At 37.4% G+C, this 22,707-nt stretch overlaps 1 protein-coding gene and 1 long non-coding RNA gene across 2 annotated transcripts in view; both read right to left on the bottom strand.

Annotated features, from left to right (window-relative positions):
- The window catches only part of TLL1 (tolloid like 1), a 162,329-nt gene that overhangs the window by 67,989 nt on the left and 71,633 nt on the right, over window positions 1-22,707 (bottom strand). Inside the window, exon 2 of the mRNA XM_058193320.1 lies at window positions 6,755-6,865. Within this exon, the coding sequence (XP_058049303.1) occupies window positions 6,755-6,865 (111 nt within the window). The remainder of the gene's footprint in view (window positions 1-6,754; window positions 6,866-22,707) is intronic.
- On the bottom strand, window positions 18,153-18,532 carry LOC131203285 (uncharacterized). Its single transcript, XR_009156334.1, has 2 exons — window positions 18,484-18,532; window positions 18,153-18,315 (listed from the first exon to the last, which is right to left on the bottom strand). It is a non-coding gene; the product is annotated as an uncharacterized LOC131203285 (long non-coding RNA).

The following is a 22,707-nucleotide window of genomic DNA, read 5'->3' as shown; positions in this document are numbered from 1 at the left end:
TTTCTACAACCTCTTTGGCTGAAGAGGTTGTAAAAAATGCTTTTAAAAGGCTCTGATGCTCCCAGCACCGTTGCCTGATTATCAGAGCCTTTTGTTTTCTTTTAAAAGCATTTTTTTTGCCTTTAAAAGAAAGAAAAAGTCTCTGACGATCAGGCAACTCAGCTGGGATCGTCAGAGCCTTTTAAAAGCATTTTTTCTACAACCTCTACAAAATGCTTTTAAAAGACTCTGACGATCCCAGATGAGCCGCACTATCATCAGAGGCTTTTTTTTTTACTTTTAAAAGCATTTTTTCAGCTGAACAAAAATTGCTTTTAAAAATAAATAAATAAATAAAACCCTCTGATGATCGTGCGGCTCAGCTGGGCATGGGGTGGGAGGTGGGCAGGGATTTTTGCTACTAGTTCTCCGAACCACCCGCCACCATCGCTACCAGATCAGGTGATCTGGTCTGAACCGGGAGCATTTCAGACCTGGTTTGGGTAATGAAATATCTGCAAGAAAACAAGCAAGCTCAGACAGCACCAAGGACCCCTCCTTTTAACTCTGTATATATTCCCTGTAGCTATCCAAAACCACTGACTTAAAACCTTCTTAAAGAACGTAAGGCAGTTTATTTGATTGATATTCCTTTGAAACTATTCACATCTGAACTATTTTCAGCTGTAATAAATCATATAACAATAGAAACTCCAGTGCCACAATTTGAATGAGGTGCTTTGAAAGCCACTTAGAGAGACAGGGACAATTTATCCCATTTGTAGGCTACCAAGAAATACTGTATTCTGTTTGCTTATCCACTGCGATGTTTGTGACAGTAATACTGAAAAAGTTAATAATATAAGCAACTAAGAAGCTTAATTTTGTTGTTATGCATTGGGCTACACAGCACCATGAATGGGCATCTGTAACAAATGGAGGTTTTGTCAAAACAATGAAACATGTAGTTCTTTCTCTTACATCTTCAGTGCAATATCATGATGGAAATACAGAAAGGATAGGATTTGTCTCATGATGCATATTTTTTATTCGTACCTTCTTATCTATGACATCATCAAAACAACGTTTCAATGAGACAATATGGATTAATCCAGGGGACACAAATTAAATTATTTAAATGGCAAGAAGGATTAAATTTTTAAAAGTAGCCAAATGCTATAAACAAAAAATATCATTTTAATTGGAGATTGAAGGTTGATATTTGACCCTCAAGGAAGCAGTGAGTTGCTTGGTGGTGCCATAGCTGTCCCCTTTTAATAACAATGTTTCTGGGTTTGTTAATTTTTTAGATTAATGTGTTATAATGTTTATTGTATCAGAGTCATTTTTCATGAAATGGTTGACCATATAAAGTTGAAAAATGAATAATAATAATTGTGGTAACCAAGGTGTTGGTTACCACCTTTAAAGCGCTCCATGGCTTAGGACCGGGATACTTACGGGACCGTCTTCTGCTACCACATGCCTCCCACCGACCGGTGCGCTCCCATAGAGAGGGTCTCCTCAGGGTGCCATCAGCCAAACAATGCTGGCTGGCGACCCCCAGGGCGAGAGCCTTCTCTGTGGGGGCACCTGCCCTCTGGATGAGCTTTCCCCAGGACTTCGTCAACTTGCTGACCTCCGGACCTTCCGCCGCGAGCTGAAGACGTATTTATTCTTCCGCGCGGGACTGGCATAAAATGGGTTTTATTAGGATTTTAATGGGGTTTTTATGTTGTTATGTATTTTATATTTGAATTATCAGCCAATTTGAATAAGTTTTTTAACTTTGATTTTATTGTATTGTATCTATGAATGCTATTTTTATCTGGCTGTAAACCGCCCTGATTCCTTCGGGAGAAGGGCGGTATACAAATTAAATAATAATAATAATAATAATAATAATTATTATTATTATTATTATTATTATTATTATTATTATTATTATTATTATTATTATTATTATTATTATTTTAATTCATGGATAAATAATTAAGCAAACATTCAAGGGCAAAAACATTCTGAACTTTAGAAATATTTAAAAACATTTTTGACTGAAATATTCCATACACTTTAAAGAGATTATTTCTCAACATCAGTAAAAAGGGAAGCTACAATTCGAATACTGGAATAGCTAATAAGGTTACGAGAGTTTCACTGATGGTTCAGGGATGACGTATGAGTAAAATTATAACAAAAGAAGAGAAAATGTCTATGGTCAGAGAATTATTGTACTAGTTATCCTATATTAGGAACTATTATAGTAGTTATATGCAAATAAGGACATATTTGTGGCCTATGATGAAATAGGCTTATGTGAAATTTAGAGAAAAGATTGAGTAAAATTAAGCATGTATAATTACTTAAAAATTATAATGTATTTTGGCAAGTGACCTCATCAACTCTTTGCAATTTTTACTTAAAAAATTACTTTTACCTGATAAGTACCTTTAATGATTCTATCAATTTCAAGCCTATCTTACTTAAGTCACCAGTTGGTGACATCAGTGAATGCTTGAAAGCTTAACAACATTTTCTCTAAGATATATTTGACTGTGGCAGAGAATTCATAGAATAAATCACAATGTTTAACCAAGAACGAGAATACTACTTTTCATTTTATGTGGTACTAAAAATTGTAATTCACTGGAGTCTGTCACACATTAACAAAGAATACTTTTCAAATAATACTGTATATAACATTTATATTAGTTGCACTGCTTATTTTAACACTTGACTGTGGTTACAATTGTTTTTTTGTAATCACACTCAAAACTTTACATTATGACTAATGAACACGTACAGTATTATTTGAAACAAATACTTTTAAAATAACACTGTGTATAGCATCTGTATTAGTTACACTGCTTGTTTTAACATTTCAGTATGTTTGTAATTGATTTTTGGTAACCACACTCAAAACTTTTACATTACATTTCTTTGAACTAATGACACTATTTACTTCCGGCAAATAAGTTTAGTTAGCATTAGTAAAAAGATTATGAGTGGATGTTTAATCACTACACTTGAAGCCTATGAAGCACATAAAAAGACTGTTCATTTACATGCCCATTCAAAAGTGATAACCACTGAAATCAATGAAACATAGGTTAGCTATTTCAGTAATTCCGTAAGGTTTTTTTCAACATGTATTCTTCATGTAATCTTCTAAATTATATGTTTAAAGGGTTACAACAAAATTCACAGCGCCATATAAGGCAAATGTGTTGTATCATTGCTGAGTAATTTACCTAATGCCTTCCACTGTTACATAGCTATAGCAAGCCTTGAGAAAAATGCTTTGAATTTTTCTCTTAGATTTTAGAAGAATGAGGTAACATGTTAAGACATTCCTACTCTATGAGCTATTTTGTCAACTTCCCAGAATGCAAACATTTACTGCCCAGTGACGCAACAATCTTTCAAAGTAAGGTTTCATTTAGGAAGTAATGTTTTAAGTGAAATGATCTTTCTTCAAGGAAGTTGATACAAGGATGCAAATAATATTATATTAATTGCAAATTGTATTATACTGCTATGCCATCTTGTTTTCATTCATGAAAAATATTTTGTATTTTATGATAAATTGTATAAATTGGATTGTATGATAAAATGGGCACAGAATATTCAGGAACCAATAATGTTGGAAACATGGGAGAAAATCTGGGTTAGAAATGTTAAGTTTACACAAGCACAGAATTTAAGGGAAAAATTTTATAAGATGTTTTATAGATGGCACTTAGATCCTAAAAAATTATCATGTATGTATCCTGATATCCAAGCGAAATGTTGGAGATGTGACTGTGATGACACTACATATTTTCATATTTTGTGGACTTGTAAGAAAAGTAAGGCCTTTTGGATAAGAATATGGTGGATTATTCAAAATGTCCTGAAGAAGAAGATAAAGTTCCTGCCGCAATTTTTCCTTTTGGGAATTATAACGGATTGTACAGTGACTGAGATTAAATTGATTTTGAATTTAATAACAGCAGCAAGGCTGTTGATTGGACAATATTGGAAGAAAAAAGAGTTACCTACAATAGAAGAATGGATATTGAAAGTTACTAACTTGGCCGAGATGGCTAAAATCTCAGTTTTTTTGAAAGACAATACGCAGGAAAGATATTTAATTGAATGGAAAAAATGGATTGATTATTTACAAAACAGATATCAGATTAAGAAATATCAGATTGCCTTTGAATAATTAGGAAGTATTATTTTATATAATGGGGGAGTTAGGAAATGAAAAGATTTGGATGAGGTTAATTGGATTAGAAGGGAAAATTTTATTCTATGTTTGGTTTATGTATAACAATACCTTGTGATTGACCCGGGAAGCCGGGGGAGAAGGAGGGGAAGGGGTTTTGTGGGGGGGAGGGAGGGAAAAAGGGGGGGAAATGTTTTTGCTTGTTAAAACTTTTTCAATTAAAAAAAAAGAAACATTTTTTTTTTTTAGAATTAAAATAATTAATACAAATTCTAAGCATTTTCCTTGGTATTTAGGCTCATGACATACAGTATTTGTCAGATATGTAATTTAAAGAAAAACATTATATTTTATCTGGAGCTGATCACACATATTTCCTGCGCAAAACATGAAGGAAATTAATCGGCTGGATACCATGTACTGCTAAAGATATCAGATTGACTATAAAATGATTTTAAGATGGCTTTGAATGAAAAGCAGAAATGCAAGCTAAACAAATATCATTATTTCCCTTACCTCACGATACTATCAGCAAAATGAGACTGAAATGGCGCAAAGCTAAATATTCATTGATAGAGAAGATGGCATCGATTTATATTTTAAATCAGACTGTAAATGAGATCAGATAGGCTATTAATTAAAACAACAGGTAATCTTAAGAAAAATTAAGTGATGAAAAGGAAGTATAAAAATATCTACTCACTATATTTTAGTTATTTATTTATCAAATGTCTACACTGCCCATCTGATTTAAGTGACTCTGGGTGGTTTACAGTAAAAACATACAAAAATATATAAATATAGTTTAGAAATTGAGGTAAAGATGAAGATGTTAAAAGTTAAGAGACAGGCTGAGTGCCCTTAACTCACCGCATAACCCACAACCATATGAACTGACAAAACCTGGTATTGATGCTCTTCTAGAAGGCTAGAAGCGTGGCATTGTACCTCATGTCTGGATGTTTTAAAGAATAAGGGCAGAAGTAGAGAAGACTGTCTTCCTGGATCCCGCTGATCAAAACTCTTTCCACAACATAGCCTCCCTGCCTGATTGGGTGGATGGGACAAAGTAATTGGGATGAGATGATTCCATGAGTAGCTAGTCCCACGCCATGGAAGACGTATTACCAATGTATTACATGTACAAGTCTAGGAATTGTACCATACTGCACCAGTTGCAGCTTCCGGATATTCTTCATGGATAGTCTGATGTATACTGCACTGCAGTAGTCCATCCAGGAAATGACCAGGGCATAAATCACTGAAAGAAGGGATTCTTGATCCAAGAAAGGGCAAAACGGGTGATCAACACAGTTTGAGGAAAAACCTTCTTAAAAATGACTGCCACATGCTTTTGAAGCAGCAGTCTTGAGTCCAGGAGAACACTCAGATTAAGCATAGGTTTATCTGGGGCAGTATAACCCTATTCAAGACCAAAGATGGTAAACCCCCAGATAGAGAGGAGCCTCCTACCCACAACCAAGACTCAGTTGTTCCCCATTCAGATCCCCACAACCTCCAAACACTATGAAAAAGCATCTACAGAATCACTTGCTTTGCCCAGGTTGGAGATGGTATCATCCGCATATTGATATACTTCATCCCAGGGCATTGGATGATCTCACCCAGTGACTTCATGTAGTTGTTAAAAAGGAGCAGAGACAGCATGGAGACCTGCAGTACTTCATGAAGGAAGGGCTGGAGGCTGGGCATCTCGCTCCCTATCAACACTGATTGTGACCAATCTCAAAGGAAGGAGCAGAACCAACACAAAACTGTGTCGTCGTCCCCTGCTTTAACTCCTGAAGTCAATCCAAAAGGCTACCCTGATCAATGGTATCAAAAGTTGCCAAGAGGTCAAAAAGAACCAGGATGAATGTAATACTCCTTTCCCACTTCTGCCAGTAGTCATCCAAAAGGACAACCAATACCATTTCCATCCTACATTTTGGCCTGAAACCTGACTGGAAATGGCTCAAAAAAATTTGTCTCATCCAGGATCACAGAATCACACGGCTGGAAGATCCAATCCTTACATTTTATAAATTCTGGATAACTTAGTTTCAGGCTCGATTAAAAAATGCGTAAAAGTCTCATTAGGTCAGAAGGCTAAAACTATTCTGCATCTTCCAATAATTACATCTTCCAATAATCAATCTGATTTTGCTTCATTATGGAATCATTTTTTCTTTTGACAGCCCACGATATTCTCAGCTATTTATCCTGGATTGTTGCTCAGGTGATCAGGTAATTTTCATGTTAGTAATTCAGTTTTCACAGCGATAGATACCTTTGTGGTACAGCATGATGTCGCTGCACTGCATTTTTATATTATATCAAACAGAACAGTAGTCTTTCTCCCAAGTAACAGGCATCTTTGTCTCATAAGCGCCTTAGCTAAATGGCTACCTTTATTAATTAACTGAACAAATAATATGTATTATATTTATTTGCAAACTTAGAATTATTCACAACCAATAATATGTTAGAAATCCGCATAACAAAACAGTGTAATATATACAAAATTCTGAATGTATCAATGAATAAAAAATGTTTATAGCTTACCAGTATTATGTCCATTTTTTCCCTCTGAATGTTGTGTAAGATCAATTGTCCTGTCAATCTGAAAGATTTTTAAGTCTTCAACATCTAAGGCAATATCTCCCCAAAAGACAGCTTTAAATACAAAAACAAAGCTTAGTATAAATATATTAAAAGTAATATCACACAAAAAAATTTTAAAGTCTGTGACTACAATCAAATATAGATCTTTAAGGATAGTTTGATATATTGAAATCAAAGGTCGTTGCTTGCTTAAAGTCTCTTGCAAACATCATTACTGTGGAAGACTTTACAATACACAAGATCACTTATACAGTTTAAATGCTGCAGTGTTACAGAAGTCTTTATTGTTATACTGACTTTGAATGTAGGTGTTCTAAATGTATCATTCTATACAATATTGAATATTTGGGGATAGGAAGTTAAGGTTACAAATCATTAAGAGAAAAAAAAAGATTAAAACACTATATGGCTATAGAAAAGAGATACCGTGGAAATATAATTCTCAATTTCTACACAGTTCCTTGGTAAAATAAATAATTTGCAATAATTAAAAATATGTTATCCTTTTTTTCTAATCAATAAGGAAACATTTTGTTTTTAAAATATGTAAGATTTAACATTTTAAACTTCACAATATATTCTGTCACTAATATAATATTTTCAACAAATTTGCTTTACTATGCAATATTGTTTCAACATGTTTTATCAATGTTAGCCCTTCCAATCTGTCAGCAGAATAAACATTTTTTTTTCTCAACTTGTGTCACTAAAAGATGTTTATTGTAGATTAAATGTAATTACACTTTAGATATGGTCCCATCTCTAGATATGGATGTGGGAAAATTTAATTGCTTGGCATATAAAAAAAACAAAATCTCTAAGAAATCTCTGAATGACCATACCTTAGCAAATTTATTCTTACTTTTTTTATTAGACCAGGAAGTTCTGAAATATTTACAGACAGTATGTCAAAGATATCCCTGTACAGCCTGAGGATACAATAAAAAACTGTCTTTCACAGTGGGCAAATGTTAACAAGTAGAGAAAGAGCAGCTTATTTAACATGTACAAAGCCACACCATAATGCTTTAAACCAAAAGCTCTGAATGTCTATACTGCCTTCTCTATAGGTAGAGAAGGAATTCCTATTCAGAATTACCGTAATCCAAAGAACTTTAATTCATAACTTCAACACTGTTCGGAACATTATTATTTTTTTAGCGTATGGCACGTGTTAGCCAGGTATCACCAAGGTGGCTGGCTGCCTCTGTGAAAGGATTTGGGGGTGGGGGGGTGGGGGACGGTGTTATCTTTTACCTGCGAAATGCCTGAATGCCGGTAGGCAATCGAGGGAGGCTCCTTTCTTGTCCCTATTACCATGTGAGCCACCACGGTCCCAGTTTGGAACATTAGTATATATATATTTAAACTAACAGATTTTTAAGCTAGAATTGCCAACATTATTATCAATTTGAATAAAGTTTAGATAATCCCATGCTGTTTCCATTTCCCACATTTTTAATATTCAGTTGACATCCACACAATTTTCCTATCCAACAAGAAATTAAATACCAGTAGGAAAAAATCAATTTATTTCAACAAACAATTATTCTTCCAGCTACAAGTTTACGGCACTCTCTTAAACATGGATATTCACATGCAACCTCAATGCATTATACTGTCATCTTTTGAAACTGTAATGAGAGTTATTGTCACTTTATTTCTTCCCTACCTACAACACAATCGGTTCCTGAAGAGTCTATGAGCTTTTACAGCACATTTTCAGATGAGTGGTGTAGGAGAAGAATAGGCAAAGTCAGAGAATGGGCAGAATTAAGTGAATCATCAGCCTGGAGTCATTAGATTCCCACAAACATACTAACTCCCATCCCTCTTGAATTCTGTTGTCCCTTATCTACCACCAATATTCCTCTGAATGTTAATTGACTACACACACACATATATATATATTTGTTTTTGTAGGTTTTCACGGGTATATGTATGCAGGTTTTGGTATGTTTGGTCTTTTCCCGTGTAAGATTGGAAGTATTTAGGCAACGTTTCGATGAGATCTCACTCATCATCTTCAGACTTTGGCTTTGTTCTTATGTGAGCAAAGTGTCACATAAGAACAAAGCCAAAGCCTGAAGATGATGAGTGAGATCTCATCGAAACGTTGCCTAAATACTTCCAATCTTACACGGGAAAAGACCCGAACATACCAAAACTGAGCTGCTGATCCAGTTCTACAGAGGAATTATTGAGTCTGCCATCTGCACCTCTATAACTGTCTGATTTGGCTCTACAACCAAACAAGACAAACAGACTTCAACGGCTAATTAGAACTGCAGAAAAAATAATTGCTACCAACCTGCCTTCGACTGAAGATCTGTATACTGCACAAGTCAAAAAGAGGGCTGTGAAAATATCTACCGACCCCTCATATCCTGGACATAAATTGTTTCAATTTCTACCCTCAAAATGATGCTATAGAACACTGCACACCAGAACAACTAGACACAAGAACATTTTTTCCCCGAATGCCATCAGTCTGCTTAACAACGAATTCCCACAACACTGTCAAATAATTTACTAAGACTGTATTACTATTATTCTTCTCTTCCTTACTAGTATTTATCTCTTCCTACTTATTACCATAACCATGTCCTTGTATCTTTCAATTTATATTGTTTTTACTTGTTTCCTAGTACGATTTGATAGCTTATTAGTAACCTTGACTATCACTAAGTGTTGTATCTTTTTATTCTTGATGAATGTATTTTATTCTCCTTATGTACACTGAGAGCATATACACCCGACAAATTCCTTGTGTGTCCAATCACACTTGGCCTATAAAAGAATTCTAATTCTTGTGTATAGGCTTGAGCAATAAATCTTTTTGCCTGCAACTTAATATATGATCTTGATTCTTTGCATCTGACACGCAGAGGGTTGCAGGAGAGACGTATTTGGACCTTATCTATGCAACCGTCACCTGTACCGTGTTTCCCCGAAAATAAGACCCTGTCTTATATTTTTTTGAACCCTGAAATAAGTGCTTGGCCTTATTGCCATGCGCTCAAAAGCCCGATTGGGCTTATTATCAGGGAATGTCTTATTTTGGGGAAAACAGGGTACTCTATATTAAATCTGTTTAAAAATTGAGTTGCACAGCATGTACTGCAATTTGTGACAAAATTGAGCACAAGGTGTTTTGAAATGCATATAAAAACTGTAAATATGGATATAACTGAGAAGGATTAAATCTGTATTTTAAGTGTTTAAAGAGTAATTGCTTTGTTCTTAATTCAGAAGCAAGAAACTCTGGCAATTGTTAAGCAATGGTTTTTTAAAATGGTGAGAGTAAACTCAAATTTTTATAATCAGAGAAAGAAGAGGAGAAAATGTATAGTTCAGAAAGAAAATAAGAAAGAGAAAGAAAGGTGGAAGGATCTTAGATGAAATATTTATATAAAAAGAAAGCTTCTAAAAGTCCATTTAAATATAATGAAGATGAGAAACAAACAAACAAACAAACAAATAAAAAGCACAACTAGCTACTGTCAATCTAAGTAGTTACACTGGCTGAAATAGCATAATGTACTGTATATTTAATAACTAAAGTTCTTATTTTAAAATTTTGCTTACATTTAGGTTTTTTTGTATTTTGTTTTTACTTTTTCATGAAAACCAATTAGACTAACTCCTTATCTCTGATACCTAATAAGCACGTACTCAAAAGGGTAATAGAAAATGAATTGTTGACAATGGAATTTATGGAAAAATAAATTGAGGCTGGTGAGATTAAGATTGTGGAATGAGGACTGCAATTTAAAAGTGTAATTAAAATATAACTCTGGGACTGAAACATTCAGTGAGATAGTTATCTGGCAGGGTGAGGAGGGAAGCCTCAGATAAATATTCTATGTGGCTCCAGTGCCAAGCCAAGGAATTAGGGAAGGTACCCATTTTGTTACAAATGAAAATCATGGTAAATTTCATATATAGAAAAATGATACAGGTTTCTTGAAAGTAAGTTATTGCAAAGATTAAATTTCTACTACAATTATTACTTTCTGATCATGAGCACTAGCATCATGCCTGGAATATATTTAGCTTCCATTTTTCTACCGTCTTCAAAATGTATGTTCTACAATAGCCTTCGGAGTTACTTTACTGATAAAAGTTATAAACTCTTCAATGTGACTTCTTACCTTCAACCCTCTTTTGCCTAAAAGTAGACACTTACAGTTAGATACATAGACGTGATCAGGAAAACTCCTCCCCCCCAAAAAATATCTGTTTAATTGTGTGTTTTCATTATAGTATATTACTTTCGTATCAGTGGTGAAATCCAATTTTTTTACTACCGGTTCTGTGGGTGTGGCTTGGTGGGCGTGGCAAGGAAAGGATACTGCAAAATCTCCATTCCCACCCCACTTCAGGGGAAGGATACTGCAAAATCCCCATTCCCTCCCCACTCCTGGGGGAAGGATATTGCAAACTCTCCATTCCCACCCCACTCTGGGGCCAGCCAGAGGTAGTATTTGCTAGTTCTCTGAACTACTCAAAATTTCCTTTACCAATTTTCCGAACTGCTCAAAATTTCTGCTACCGGTTCTCCAGAACCTGTCAGAACCTGCTGGATTTCACCCCTGTTTGGTATGTATTAGCAGTAATACTACTATAATAATTCAGAACTCTCCATAATGATAATACCTATGGCTTAATTTATTGGAATTCTGATACTCAACAATCTTTCTCAAGGAATGTTTTTCAGAAAAAGTATCTTTACTGTGTTCCTTTTGCTGTAAAGATTATGTTTCTCTACATTTGCTGACAATTATATTCCCTCTTTAAAAATGTGTGTAACATTGACATTGATTTTGCAACGGATAGCAATAACCTAGAAGAACAAATCAAGCCAACTATGTCTTCAGCCTCTTTCATTGTTTTGAAATGAACTGTAGTTCAGCATTCCAATTTGACAGGCACATTGCACAAAGTGTAAAAAACCTGATATTGAAATACAAAATAGGCAACAGGCCAGATAGTACTGGGAGGCAGAACAATTATATAGCAATTTAACTCTTTAAATTTGGAATGAATGTAAAATGATGAAATCAAGCACTTGTCCAGGCTTGTCAGCAACCCAGGGAGAATGAATTATTTATATATATTTTCATTAAAAAAAAAAAACCTCTAGGAAATCTATCAACATACTTGCACTACAGGGGTGCTAAGCTATCAATCCATTTTGTTGGACTGATACAATTTTGAAGGAAGTAATTCTTTTTCCAGCTCACTGTTTTAAAGGACTACATAAACCACTCCACAGGGACACTTTGCATGGGAAAAACACACATAAATATTTTATGAAAAGATGAATAAATAAATTGTACACCATGACACTTTCTATGTACTTTAAAAGAAACTTCACTTTTCTGTTTACTTCTATTTAAGTCAGATTGTTCTGTGACTTAAATCTAGTTCTCAAACATTTCATAAATGTATAAACAGCAAGGAAAGTTCACTGACAACTCATAACCTTTTCCAACTGACCTAATCCATTCTTCCCCTATAGTTGCCTTCCAGATATGTTGGTTGAGTGATTTGGGAAGCTGGAATATGTAATATAGTATCAATTAGGCCTTGACCCCGTCATATAGTATCAATTAGGCCTTGACCCCATAGGGAGGTTCTCCTCAGGGTGCCGTCGGCCAGTCAAGGTCGGCTGGTGGTGCCCAGGGGGAGGGCCTTCTCTGTGGGGGCACCAACCCTCTGGAACAAGTTACCACCAGGTATCCGTCAACTCCCTGATCTCTGGACCTTTCGACACGAGCTGAAAACATTTTTGTTTCACCGTGCAGGACTGGCCTAGTGGGGTTTTAATAAGGGGTTTTATTGGTTTTAAGTTCTTCAACCAACTCTAAATTTTCCTTTTAAACTGGTCTTAAAAATTGTACTAACTGTCTTTACTTTGGCTGTAAACCGCCCTGAGTCCTTTGGGAGAAGGGCGGTATAGAAATTGAAACAATCAATCAATCAATCAATCAATCAACCAATCAATAAATGACTACTCTGTTTCTCCTGGTGGACATCAGATGATTTTGAGGTGCTTGTAGGTAGGAGACATACATTTCTTCTGACATTTTTTTCATGCAACTAGCATTTAATTGCAGTTATTTTACCAGGAGAAAGTAAGTGCCAAGCGAGGTTGCTTACCTAGTGCCTTTTCCAGCTGTTTAATAAAATGTGTCAGCCAGCTAAACAAAAAGTGATTGAATTCTATTTTTCATTTTCCACTCTTAATGTTGTTTATTCCTAAATACAGGTGCTAAAAAAGTTTTTTTGACCTAGCTGCTACTGAAATGTTTATTGTTGCGGCATCACCTAAATTAAACCAGTATCGCTCTTTCCAATCTTTTTCATTTTTCTAGATTTTAGAAAACTAGGTCACTGAACCTCAAAGATGAAGCTCCTGCCTATGGTTTCAGTCGATAGAGATAGCAACAGAGATGCTAGAGATAGCAATAGCAATAGCACATAAGACTTATATGCTGCTTCATAGTGCTTTTACAGCCCTCTCTAAGCAGTTTGCAGAGTCAGCATATTTCCCCCAACAATCTGGGTCCTCGTTTCACTGACCTCAGAAGGGTGAGAGGCTGAGTCAATCTTGTGCTGGTGACAAACAAACTATTGGCAGTTGGCAGAATTAGGCCTGCAGTATTGCAGTCTAACCACTGGGCCTACCACAGCTAGCTCCATGGTATTTCTTTCATTTTGTTTTATTTTGATTTTTAAAAAATTAAAATTACTATTTTTAATTAAGGTATCAGTTGTTAAATTTATATTTTGCTGTTCAAGGCACCATGCATAGCATTTCCGTCTTCCTTTATACCTCATAACAACCCTATGAAGTAGGTTGGGCTGAGACAGTGTGATTGGCCCCCAAAATTCCCATCTGATCCTAAATGTTAGATTTCCTTTTAATTACCTCTCCCAGGAAAATATAGTTTTCCAGGCAAACAATGAAAACAAATTTACTAAACTTATCAAGGGCCTCTGCTGGCTCAACAGACTAATGCAGTCTGTTATTAACAGCAGCTGCTTGCAATTACTGCAGGTTCAAGTCCCACCAGGCCCAAGGTTGACTCAGCCTTCCATCCTTTATAAGGTAGGTAAAATGAGGACCCAGATTATTGGGGGCAATGTTGACTTTGTATATAATATACAAATGGATGAAGACTATTGCTTGACATAGTGTAAGCCGCCCTGAGTCTTCGGAGAAGGGCGGGATATAAATGCAAATAAAAAAAAAAAAAGCAATCAAGTATTGAACAGTCATACAACTTGCTACCAAAGTCAGCCCTATGATGAGGTATACATATTTCAATGTTACTTTTAGGCACATAATGCTTTCATTTCTGGGCATATTAACAAAACTTTACTGTAAGTGATTATATTTAGAAATGTAATAATAGTACAGAGAGGAAAAAATTGGGAAAAATTGTCCAATGATAATAGGTTCAATTCAGCTATGAATACAATACACCATTACCAGTTTAATCAATATATAGGCAAAGTTATATGTCTTTGTTTTGAGGAAATGTATTAAAATATAATAAAATATTCTGAAAACTTTTGAAATCTATAAATAAGTGGCTTACATACATATTCTAAAACAGAAAAACCAACTATTTTGAGTTAAATATAGTATATTAATGGTGGGACAAAATTATCTCAGCAGAGGTAAACAGCTACAGTCCAATGCATATGAAATTTGTAGATGACTAGCTAATTCAAAAAAAGTATTAAAAATTAGAATTTCACCAAGTAAAAGATAAAATTTAAATAACATAGTAGTGATCTTAATTATACAAACATCAATGTACAATGTTACATAGGCCACAGGTCGGGGACCCCTACACTACATTATAATAATACAGATAGAGATGGCAATTTATGATACACTTCATCCAGAGGTAGGAGACTTATAGCAAAAAGTAGCACAAAATCAGGCAACCTAAATACACACACACACACACACACACACACACACACACACACACACATATCAGGGTCCTAATTGGATAAAAGCAGTGACAGGTAGGCTTCAGGACATGTTTTCTGAAATTCTTTCCAATCTGTCTACTTCGATAACCGTATATTTGTGTGTGTGCATGTTTTGAGAAAGATGAAGCAGGCTGTATCTATTTGAGGTGCATTTCGAGGGAGAGCTTTAGGATGGAGGAGTTGTCGCTACTCTATGCAGCTGCCCCATAGCCTCCCCCATAGAAATTTCTTGTTATTCTCCCCTGCCCCCCGCCCCCCGGAAACTCCTGGCCTGAACCCAGTTTATTGTCAAAATTTAGATATATTTTTTTTATCAGCTTCACCAAGCTTCATTAAAATTGGTTCTATTCTGAGCTGAAAATAAGTTTTAAAATCCCTAATCAATTGTAGGCAAGTCAAGGGAGGCTTTGTCCTAGCTGTTACTCCTATTGAAAAAAAACACTGCTGTTTCACTGTTTTCTCTCTTGTCAGCTTCTCAGTAAAAATTAAATAAAACAAAAAAAACTTTATTCAGCAGATCTAGGAAACGAATCAGGAAAGAACCATGTGCCATTGCTCAAGGACATTTCTGGATCCAGCAACAGTGGTGTTCTCCTTACCACAATTCCTCCTCTTCTTCTATTTTAATCCAGTGCTTCCTTGGGAAAGGCAGCCAACATGAAAGGATGGCTATGGAGGAAGATGCAGCACTGAACATCATCAGGTTTCCCCACAATGGCTTCCTGCCTCTGCCCCTATCTCTGCCTGTAATTCTATCTTCACTCACCTGCAAATACGTTCTACTAAGCTGAGACTTTTGCTTATGCAGATACGTATGCGATTTCAGTATTAGTTAAAAGAAGTGTTACTACTACTGGGGTAGAACCTTAACAACTGCACTGAATTAATTTTGTATATAGACACGTTAGTAAAAGTTTTATTAATTTAAAACTATTCTTTCCCACTTCTCACCAAATGCAAATAGAAATTGAACATATTATTCATACTGTTTTGTGGTATTAACGAGCTGTAAAATAAGAATGAACCAAAAAAACCCAAACAGAAATAAACCATTACATTTAACTTGCTACTTGTACAAAAAGCTGCTAAAATGATGAATCAGGAAACTAAGCTGCATGTAAGATAAATCACGTTATACCATATATATATGGTATACACATACACATATACATATACATATCAGCTCCATTCAATTGTCCTGACTCCACCCCGCAAGGGATTATAAGGTCATTAAAAGATGTGTGCGTGTGTAGTGTGTGTGTGTGTGTTTGTACATACAGTATGTCACAGAAGTGAGTACACCCTCTCGCATTTTGTAAATATGTACATATATCTTTTCATGTGATAACACTAAAGAAATGACACTTGGCTCCAATGTAAAATATTTTTTTTATTTTTTATTTTATTTATTTTATTTTGTCACAACAATATATATAAGTATCATACAAAAAGATTATATAGTGTATAAACACATATATGAGTAAATATTAGGAGGAATAAGCATATATATATATATATATATATATATATATATATATATATATATATATATATATATATATATATATATATGTATGTATGTATATATATATATATATATAAAGAAGAAAGAAAAACAATAGGACAGGAATGGTAGGCACGTTTGTGCGCTTATGCACGACCCTTATGGTCCTCTTAGGAGTGGGGTGAGGTCAATAGTAGAAAGTTTTTGGTTAAAGCTTTTAGGATTATGAGAAGAGACCACAGAGTCAGGTAAAGTATTCCAAGCACTGATGATTCTGTTACAGAATAGTGAATATACAGAATAGTGAGTATATAGCTTGTATAACAGTGCAAATGTGCTGTCCCCTCAAAATTACTCAACACACAGCCATTAATGTCTTAGAAAAGATATTAAAGATATACTTAGAAAAGATATACTTACATATTTACAAAATGTGATGTCACTTCTGTGACATACAATACATACACACATATATACGGTACAGACACACATACATACATAGGCTCCATTGGTTATATTTTTGGTGTTAGCAATGTATTATTTTAAGAAGATGTATACTTATTTAATCTTGTATGAGCTTGTTCTTATAAAAGTAATTGCTGCTGATTCACTGAGGAATGAGTTTTCTAATCTGCTTTCTAATCTGCTCTTATGTAAGGACACTATATTCAGTCTTGACAAAAACATTACCACTCCATTACATGAAATTTAAAAAAAATACATGAGACCAACCCAGTAATTTGTAATAAAATATTGGATAAGTTAAAAGAATCAAGACAATATGATTCTTTGAACAATATCATGAATTTTCAATTGCCTACAAACGAATCCTGGAGCCTGACATAGAATGGTGATATTGGTCTTTGCAAGCGAATGATCTTGGCTGGGACATGAGTAGAAAACAGGCACCCATCCTGCTCCTTTTGGACATCACAACAGTCTTCAATACTACTGATCATGGTATTCTTATATAAGGGCTGGAGTTGAGAAAAAATTGTTGCCCTGGTTCTGTTCATTTTTTGAAGGATGGTTCCAGTTTGGGGGCGGGGAAAGGAGAGGTTAGTACAATGGCTACTCTCCTAAAGGGTGTCACAAGGGTTGATTCTCTCCCCCATCTTATTTAAAATTTACATGAAGCCATGTAAATTTCAGGAAAGGTCACCTGAAGATATGTGGGCTGGTATTGTCAATAAGGATACCCAACTCTGTATCATTACCTCAAAACAGACTTGTCGATACTACTGAAGTCTTGTCCAGATCCCTAAAGGCTCTGGATGAGAAAGGACAAGTTTGAATTGAATCCTAGTAAGTTAGTGTTACTGTTTATCCATTCCAAAAGTGGCTTTCAGCAGGTTCTGACCAGTTCTGAAGAACCGGAATTTTGAGTAGTTCGGAGAATTAGTAGAGTGCAGAGAAAGAGCAACAAAGAGTGCAGAGAAAGAGTGCAGAGAAGAGCAACAAAGATGATTAGGGGACTGGAGACTAAAACATATGAAGAATGGTTGCAGGTACTTGTATGTCTAGTCTGATGAAAAGAAGGACTAGGGGAGACATGATAGCAGTGTTCCAACATCTCAGGGGCTGCCACAAAGAAGAGGAAGTCAAACTATTCTCCAAAGCATCTGAGGGTAGAACAAGAAGCAATGGGTGGAAACTAATCAAGGAGAGAAGCAACTTAGAACTAAGGAGAAATTTCCTGACAGTTAGAACTATCAATAAGTGGAACAACTTGCCTGCAGAAGTTGTGAATGCTCCAATGCTGGAAATTTTTAAGAAAACGTTGGAGAGCCATTTGTCTGAAATTGGACGTTGGTCTTACCTGAGACGTCCTTTCTCAGCAAGGAGGAAAACGGCAGTCAGGCATGGGTTAACTCTTGTGTCAAGCTTGTAGGACCGAGTCTTTAATCTGTTTCAAGCCCCGCCTTATCCTGTTGTCTCTCCAGTTTTTGGCGAGGAAGCTGCTCAGACTCTACGTGTCTTCCTGAAATGACAAACAATTAATGTACGCCCCCCCCCCATGGATAAACATCGGCCCCAGAAGGGTGGGGCTGACTGCCGTTTTCCTCCTTGCTGAGAAAGCCCGTCGCAGGAAAGACCACCGCCCATCCTCCAGACGGGGGGGAAAAGGGCAGCCAGGCATGGGACATACCAAAGCTAGGTGATTGTCCGGGAGGGTGAAGATAGGCCGATGAGTCATGGGTTGTCGTGTACACTTTGCAAAACTCGCTCATCAAGGAGGCTTCTGCCGATGCATAGGTATCGAGTTTATAGTGTCTGATGAAAGGCGACGGTGATGACCAAGTTGCCGCCCTGCATACTTCCTCTAAGGGCGCCTGGGTCGCCCAAGCTGCCGAAGTGGAGGCACTCCTCGTGGAGTGTGCTGTGATGTTCTTTGGCCGAGGAAGAGATTGCAAATCGTATGTCATGGCTATGGTGGCCCGTATCCATCTGCCAATGGTAGGTCCTGAAACTTTGGAGCCTAACGAAGAAGGTTGGAAGGAAACAAGGAGAGCTTCCGTTTTACGAAATGGAGAAGTACGATGTAAGTATATCTTTAAGGCTCTTCGGACATCCAACGTATGCCATTCATGTTCCTTTGATGTCTGGGTGCGGGACAGAAATTTGGGAGAATCAGTTCCTGAGAACGATGAAATAGTGAATTAACTTTTGGAACAAAGGTTGGGTCGAGACGCAGAACTACCCTATCGAGGTGAAAAATGCAAAGGTCTTTGCGTGTTGAGAGCGCTGCCAATTCTGAAATGCGGCGAGCTGAAGTTATGGCAATAAGGAAAGTCACCTTGAAAGTCAAGAGTCGTAAAGAAGCCTCTCGGAGTGGTTCAAATGGCGCTCTCATTAATGTATTAAGAACTTTATTAAGGTTCCAGGATGGGTACCTGTGAATAGTAGGAGGATGCAGGTTAGAGGCTCCCCTCAAAAACAATCTGATGACTGGATCCTTTGCCAGGGACTCTGATGAGTTGAAGGTAAGCACCGAGGAAAGAGCTGCGACTTGGCGCCGGAGGGTGTTAGGAGAGAGACCTGACGTCAGGCCCTCTTGTAGGAAACCAATGATGTGAGATAGGTCAGGATCCCTAGGTGAAATGGACCTCTTTGAGCACCACATCGAGAAAGCTTTCCAAGTGAATTGGTATATGCGCCGTGGATGGTCGCCGTGCCGCCTGAATTGTCGGTACTGCATCTGGGGGAATGTTGAGACCCGCTAAGATGTCCCGCTCAATCGCCAGACGGTGAGTTGTAACCACTGAGGTTCTGGATGGATGAGAACGCCCTGACTGAGAGCAATCTGATTGTCTGGTATGCGCCAAGGTGTTGTCACTGAAAGAGCTTTGAGGTCCGCAAACCAAGGTCTCCGAGGCCAATGAGGAGCCACTAGGATTAGTTCGGCCTTCTCTTCCAGGAGTTTTCTGATTACCTTGGGAATTAATGGAAGCGGAGGGAACGATAAAGCAGTCCCGCTGGCCATGGTGATCTTAGCGCATCGACCGCTTCCGCTCCTGGGGACGGGAACCTGGCAAAGAATCTGGGTAGTTGACGATTTGAGGGAGTTGCAAATAGATCCACCTTGGGAAGACCAAATCGAAGGGAAATCTTTTGAAAGAGAGCTGGATCTAGTTTCCACTCCGCGTGATCTATTTGTTGGCGACTGAGGGCATCCGCCCAACATTTGCTGTGCCTGAAATATGGGAAGCTCAAGCGAGAGAAGGTTGAATTCGCCCAGTGGCCGAGGGTCAGTGTCTCTGTCATGAGGGTTCTTGAATGTGTGCCTCCTCATCTGTTTATATGGGCTTTTGCTGTTGTGTTGTCTGTGAGCACAAGAATGTCCTGACCCTTCACTAAGTCGTGGAAGTGGAGAAGGGCCTTGTGGATTGCTCTTAGTTCTAGAAGGTTTATATTGAGTTTATGCTCCTGTGCTGACCATAAGCCTTGAGCCATATTTGGACCCAGGTGGGCTCCCATCCTGTGAGACTGGCATCTGTCGAAGGACAATTCTGTTGGGTTCTCTGAATCGACTGCCCTTGGACAGAGCGCCTGATAGCCACCACTGGAGTGATGTCAGTGTCTTTGGTAGAAGACGAATTCTTGTTAGTGATGTGGACTGGCCTCTTCGTTGATACGGGAGCAAGGTCCATTGTAGTTCCCTGCTGTGTAAGCGAGACTCAACACACAGCCATTAATGTCTTAGAAAAGATATTAAAGATATACTTAGAAAAGATATACTTACATATTTACAAAATGTGATGTCACTTCTGTGACATACAATACATACACACATATATACGGTACAGACACACATACATACATAGGCTCCATTGGTTATATTTTTGGTGTTAGCAATGTATTATTTTAAGAAGATGTATACTTATTTAATCTTGTATGAGCTTGTTCTTATAAAAGTAATTGCTGCTGATTCACTGAGGAATGAGTTTTCTAATCTGCTTTCTAATCTGCTCTTATGTAAGGACACTATATTCAGTCTTGACAAAAACATTACCACTCCATTACATGAAATTTAAAAAAAATACATGAGACCAACCCAGTAATTTGTAATAAAATATTGGATAAGTTAAAAGAATCAAGACAATATGATTCTTTGAACAATATCATGAATTTTCAATTGCCTACAAACGAATCCTGGAGCCTGACATAGAATGGTGATATTGGTCTTTGCAAGCGAATGATCTTGGCTGGGACATGAGTAGAAAACAGGCACCCATCCTGCTCCTTTTGGACATCACAACAGTCTTCAATACTACTGATCATGGTATTCTTATATAAGGGCTGGAGTTGAGAAAAAATTGTTGCCCTGGTTCTGTTCATTTTTTGAAGGATGGTTCCAGTTTGGGGCCGGGGAAAGGAGAGGTTAGTACAATGGCTACTCTCCTAAAGGGTGTCACAAGGGTTGATTCTCTCCCCCATCTTATTTAAAATTTACATGAAGCCATGTAAATTTCAGGAAAGGTCACCTGAAGATATGTGGGCTGGTATTGTCAATAAGGATACCCAACTCTGTATCATTACCGTATATACTCGAATATAAGCCGATCCGAGTATAAGCCGAGGTCCCCAATTTTACCCCAAAAACTGGGGTAAACTGGGGACTCGAGTATAAGCCGAGGGTGGGAAATGAGGCACCTACCGGTTGGGGAAACCCTCCCTCCCTCAGCTGAGAAGGCTGGCGGCTCCCCCGCCCCGCCCTCTCACTGCACCGGCAGGGCTTCCCCGCGCCGTCCGGTAAAATGTGAAAAAAAGAAAAAAAAAACTCGAGTATAAGCCGTATATACTCGAGTATAAGCCGAGGGGCTTAAAAAACAAACAAACTCGAGTATAAGCCGTATAGACCCGAGTATAAGCCGAGGGGACGTTTTTCAGCACAAAAAACGTGCTGAAAAACTCGGCTTATACTCGAGTATATACGGTACCTCAAAACAGACTTGTCGATACTACTGAAGTCTTGTCCAGACTCTAAAGGCTCTGGATGAGAAAGGACAAGTTTGAATTGAATCCTAGTAAGTTAGTGTTACTGTTTATCCATTCCAAAAGTGGCTTTCAGCAGGTTCTGACCAGTTCTGAAGAACCGGAATTTTGAGTAGTTCGGAGAATTAGTAGTAGTGCAGAGAAAGAGCAACAAAGAGTGCAGAGAAAGAGTGCAGAGAAGAGCAACAAAGATGATTAGGGGATTGGAGACTAAAACATATGAAGAACGGTTGCAGGTACTTGTATGTCTAGTCTGATGAAAAGAAGGACTAGGGGAGACATGATAGCAGTGTTCCAACATCTCAGGGGTTGCCACAAAGAAGAGGAAGTCAAACTATTCTCCAAAGCATCTGAGGGTAGAACAAGAAGCAATGGGTGGAAACTAATCAAGGAGAGAAGCAACTTAGAACTAAGGAGAAATTTCCTGACAGTTAGAACTATCAATAAGTGGAACAACTTGCCTGCAGAAGTTGTGAATGCTCCAATGCTGGAAATTTTTAAGAAAACGTTGGAGAGCCATTTGTCTGAAATGGTGTAGGGTTTCCTGCCTGGGCAGGGGGTTGGACTAGAAGACCTCCAAGATCCCTTCCAACTCTGTTATTATGTTAATATGTTCGTAAAAATTCTGACTGGCCCCATCCCCATCTATTGTCTGCCTCCCAAGTCCCAGCTGATCAGGAGAAAATGCGGATTTTGCAGTATCCTTCCCCTGGAATGGGGTGGGAATGGGGATTTTGCAGTATCCTTCTCCTGCCCCACCCACCAAGCCACGCCCACCAAGCCATGCCCAACAAGCAATGCCACGCCCACCAAGCCACGCCCACAGAACCGGTAGTAAAAAAATTTGAAACCCACCACTGATCCATTCGTATAGTAT

This window comes from Ahaetulla prasina, chromosome 8 (genome assembly GCF_028640845.1).
Source record: "Ahaetulla prasina isolate Xishuangbanna chromosome 8, ASM2864084v1, whole genome shotgun sequence".
Classification (NCBI taxonomy): domain Eukaryota; kingdom Metazoa; phylum Chordata; class Lepidosauria; order Squamata; family Colubridae; genus Ahaetulla; species Ahaetulla prasina.
This window is presented reverse-complemented; position numbering and strand designations above follow the sequence as displayed.